The 5,238-nt window shown below is 38.1% G+C and overlaps 1 protein-coding gene across 1 annotated transcript in view; it reads left to right on the plus strand.

Moving 5' to 3' along the window:
• Nucleotides 1-5,238, plus strand: part of MYO16 (myosin XVI) — a 581,111-nt gene that overhangs the window by 187,208 nt on the left and 388,665 nt on the right. The window contains exon 9 of the mRNA XM_019525343.1: nucleotides 2,585-2,735. Coding sequence (XP_019380888.1) covers nucleotides 2,585-2,735 — 151 coding nt within the window. The remainder of the gene's footprint in view (nucleotides 1-2,584; nucleotides 2,736-5,238) is intronic.

Consider the following 5,238-nt stretch of genomic DNA (forward strand, 5'->3'; position numbering starts at 1 on the left):
TTTTTTTTTTTTTTTTTTACAATATTCTGCCTGAAGGTTTCTGCTCTTCTTCCATTCTGCAGCCTGCAAAATAGTTTCTTTTCATCTGTCTGTCCTGAAGAGTCTACTTACTAATCTAAATGTGGTGCTACAAATGTGTGTTGCATGTCAAGCAGTTGGGATGGGATGAGGAAGGATGAAGGTAACACCAATGAGATCTCATGGATCTTAACACTTAAAAGGAAACATCATCTTACTATTAATTACTTACAAATAGCAGTTCCAAAACTTTTAAAAGATCTTGATTACTGTATCAAATAGATTTTGATTGCTGTATCATCTGAACACAACTTCCAATCAGAAAATTTGGGGAACATTTATAAAAAAGCTTGGAAGCATCTAATATGATGAAAATAAGGTGGCCTTTTGTTTATTTTGGGGTTTTTTGCTTGTCTGTTTGGTGATTTTTAGATAAACAAAACCAAATAAGCCAAAAACACCTAATTTTAAAAAAAATTGTCTTTTTAAAATCAATGCGACAAAAATCCAGTCCAGAAGGAAATTGCAAAAAACTTTGAGCGATTAAAAAAAGAACAGTTGAAAGGGTAGTTGGAACAAAAAATATCAATTTTAAATTGAATTTTAATACTTCAAAGCACACTATTCATTTTTAAAGAAAGCTACTTGAAGCCATCAGCACTGGAAACATCACTTTCTGAAAAATAGAAGCTATTTCAGATATATATGGGACACAAACATTCTTCTCCTTTGAGGTATAGGTGCCTGGGAATAAAATCTGTTATTTATTATATAAAGGGTCAGCAGAAGCACTTACATTATTTATGAATGTTTACATTTTTCATGATGCTAAAATGGCCCTTATTTAGGGAAGTACTAAACCTGTGTGAAATATGGATTTTCTATTCTGTGAAAATTTCAAGAATTCTGCAATACGTTCACCCCTAACTAGGACAAAAGCCAAAACAGCATTTTTAAAAAGTCAATTAAATATTGAATTTTATTAAGTTCATCATGTTTCATTTTATTTTCAATTTCAATTCTTTATATGCTTTAGTTAAATAAAACAGTCATTTTGAAAAGAAAAAAATTTCTAAAAATATTAAAAATGAATATATTTGGAGGCGTTCACAGTTAGTTCTAATATTCAACTTAATCACAACTGATATGGTCTCAAAAAAGGCAATTTTGTTGAAGAAGAATTTCCATTTAAAAATCATTTAATTGCTGCTGAAAATGTATTTTTGCTTGCTGTGGGCTTCCTTAGGGCAGCATATAAATACTTTCTTAAAATTAAACAGGTTCTTATATTCAATCTTCAGTAGCAACTCCTATCCTTATGTGGGGCCCATATTAGGGATAAGTGTTATTCCTGCTCCTTATGTTTTGGGGAAGTAGAACAGTTTCTTTGTGAAATTCTTCTTGTACTGTGATTCATTATAAAACTCCAAATGACTTCAGAGGGACTAGAATTTTACTTTCCATGCCTTCAATGACACTTGACACTTCTTTCCTATGCATTATCTGCTCTCTATCACACATGCTGGGCACATCTACATGAGACATTTTACTGCATAGTAAGCTAATTTGCTGCACAGTAAACATTACCGGCTATATGTGTGGAGCAGTCAGGGCAGAGTAGACTAATTTATTGTGCTGCCAGGTAGTCATACAAGTGGTATTCAGCAGTGCAGTAAATTACTGTGCTTAAATGCACCTGTAGGTGGTGATGTCAGGATTAGTCCACTCTGGCACAAATTGAGCTAAAGTATTCAGTCACATGTATTGTACATGTAGACATGCCCACTGAAAGGAAACTGGGAGAGCTGGATTTACTTACTCTTCCGTTGGATCTTACTGTCATGGCTCCTCTCAGGCTCACTTCTGTTCTGAGGCTTTTGCCATAGTTTGCTTTCCTAGGCCTATAATTTACCTGAAATCTAGAGAATGCTTGCAGGATCTGTCATAATGCATTTTTGCAGGTGTGGTGCACTGCAGACTGGAAGTATGGGCAAATTCGTAAGTGAAGCCTTTATGAATAAAGTTTTGCATCTTTGCTATTTCATTTTAGATAGTCTTGTATTCCAGATAACTGATCAGTTATATATAGCTTTGTATGCAGATAAAATATAGCTTCTTTATTGGTAACCTTAAAAACTATGGATTTTAATTTTATTAGCTGCAGTGACAATATCTGTATATTGAATTGATTTAACTATATTACTTTTCAAAATACTATTTTGGGGTCAATCATATCTTAAATTTGGCTTTCTAATTACTTATTGATTTGTTATCCTAGCAAATACACATCCATGCATATTCTGCTTGACTTGCTAAGCTTTCATTTGAAAAGGCTTGCATAAAAGTGAATGTTAAATCAAAGAGCTTTGTCAAGACTAATGTATCCTTAGAACAGAACAAGCGAAGCAAACAATCTTCTGCTGTCATCCAATTTATGTATTTGGATAAGGAAAAACTGTCTTAAATTATATTTGAATTCCACATTCATGCCACCCAGCCTTGGCAATCTTCTGTTTGTCAGGCATCTTCAAAAGGAGTCTGATTGCTTTATTGATTCTCTCCATAGCAATCCTTTGGCTATACCGATTGCCAAACAAGACAGTTTGCTGGAGAAAGACACCATGTTCAAAGATGCAACAAAAGGTTTATGCAAGCAGCAGTCTCAAGACAATGCATCAGACAGTGTCCCAGTAAATGGTACGACCAAACTTGAACAGGTAACATGTTACTTTTCTTACAACCTGTGTAAATACCTCAGACTGTAAATTGTAAATCTGATGAGTATGAAAACAGAATAATCTTCTACATAAGAATATAACTGAGTCCATGTAATAATTCAAGGTACAGTCATTTTCCAATACTAATTCCTAAAATAACGTTGCAGTTACAAGACTTATGGGTCTTTTTTGGGGGGTTTTTTTCTTTATAACTAAATGTGTTGGAACCAGCCCATGTGGGATACCACCTCCTTCTCTGCAGTATACTGATATGCAGTTGTGATTGAGAGATTGGCTGATGCTAAATGGTCCTCAGAATGAGAGAATAGTGAGCTAGTAGAATATTCTCATTAAGGGTCTCAGGATTCTGGTATGTTTTTTTGTTCACAGAGCTCAAAACAGATCTTACTTTTGAGGTGTACTTGAGGGCCCATTTTCTTTTATAAGAGACAGCAGAACTAAGGTACTGGCTAACCACATAGGGAGTATTAATTTGTGATTATAAACAAATACATTGTAGAGCTAGCAAACTGTCTGGACTGTTATTTGATGTGTAATTTTAAATAATTGGTCGGATGCCAGGAGCCTCCTTATAACTGAGACCCATATGCTCCCATAGTATATATAGTAACGGAAAAAAATAATGTACACAATAATGTCCTTGAAATAACAATGTACACACAATCCAACAAACAAATGAGGCTTCTATGCTGATAAGCTTATAGTTCTACATTGATCCCAAAAAGGGAGCCTTCTAGCTGGGCTATATCGTTTGTGAAGTCACATTGACATCACTGTGACTGTAAATGAAGGGTCAGCCTGCATAGGAACTGAGTGACGAGGACTCTCTTGTGATATACGCAGAAGATGATTTCAAACACATATAGAAGGCCATCCCAAATTGAGAGAATGTTTCATGAAGAAGGCAGGAATCAGAAAGCAAGAGAACAAAAGCAGCAGTTAAAAATAGTTAGGAAAGCAAATCTCTGAAGAGTTTTAGGGTGTGAGCAAACATTTATGGAACCTGGTTAAGGTTTAAGCAGCATATGCTGATGCTGGGAGTGGTGTGCACAGCCTGAGGTGGGAGATGGGCTGACAGGAAGGCTGGGGGTGCTAGCAGTACATGGTGGAGAGGGGCTGGCGGGGCTGGGCCCAGGGGACATGGTGGGTCCAGGGTTTGGGGTTGCTGGCTCCATAAAGTGGGGGGCTGCCTAGTCCAAGAGTTGCTGTCATGGGGCTAAAATTCAGTTACGTCAAGGTAGGAGTGTAGGGATATCACAGCATTGGGGCTGGGGTGAGTGGCTGGGCTTTTCCAGCCCTAGTCTGTGCCTGAATGCATGTAGACATTTACTAGATCTGGATAATCCATTTTGGATTGTGCTAACCCAGGTTGATCTAAAGTTAGTGCATGATTTTTGGATGATTTAAGCCCTGCAAACGTCTTTTGCAGGGCCAGGCATTTAGATCAATCTAACCTTGTCAAATGTAATTCTTGTACATGCTTTTAAGCAATAAGATGGTAGAGCTTGAATCTAATGTAGTGAAATGCCAGTAAAGAACTTTGAAGAGCTGTATTTGGTATTTGCAGAGAATAAACCTGTATTTTAGCAATCAAGCATGACTAGCCTTTTTTTTTTTAAAGAAGGAACTTCTTTTGTGATATGATTGGATTGGATGACAGGATTCTTTTGTATAGCTGAACTATTTTTGCTGGGAGAAATGCTAATATTATTATTATTTTGTGCTTGTAAATATTTCCCAATATCTCCTAGCACCTCTACAGACTTCCCAGGAAGTCACACAAATGTGATTGCTTGTATACATAGCACAGTCCAAATCCTGCCTCCTCTTCTATGTATGTGAATTCAGCCCTGTGCTGATGAAAACACAAGACCTAGTTGCCAGATAACTTCCACACAAATCTTATTTTGATGGCTTTACATGAGGCTGATGCCAGGATTGACTGGGCTGTGAGCAGTCACTTATCAAGTTACTATAGGCAGGCTGAGGTCACACCAGGTATCTTTTGCAGTCTGAGTCATCAGGCCAAGGACTGAGGTGGTACCATGGTTAGAGAAGATGGTAGATCAGAGTTGGAAGGTTGAAACGAGGCAGGGACAGGGACTGTGATGAGCAAGGATCCAGGTTTTCCATTTCCCATGGAAAAATGGAGTAAAATGCGGATTTCTCCCCTTACCGGAATAAAACATGGATTTTTTATTTTAGCAGAGAAACCCACAGATTTTGCAGTTTTCAATGAGCCCTCTGCAAGCTGGCAGAGTTCCAGCCTGCAGGGGACTGTGAGGGAGAGGAAGGACAGCAGTCAGGGAGGGGGTGCCATGTGTATATGCATATGGCCCCAGGCAGCCTGGAGAGCAGCTCCTGCAGGTAAGTTGGGGGAAAGGGGAGTGAAGCCCTCATAGGGAGAGATGGAGGGAGTTGGGCAGGGCTGAGGCTGCTGCCCAGTTGGGCAGTGTGTGGGACTTGGGGATCGGGGCTGCAA

This window comes from Gavialis gangeticus, unplaced genomic scaffold (assembly GCF_001723915.1).
Source record: "Gavialis gangeticus isolate Ggan-Ray unplaced genomic scaffold, GavGan_comp1, whole genome shotgun sequence".
Lineage (NCBI taxonomy): Eukaryota > Metazoa > Chordata > Crocodylia > Gavialidae > Gavialis > Gavialis gangeticus.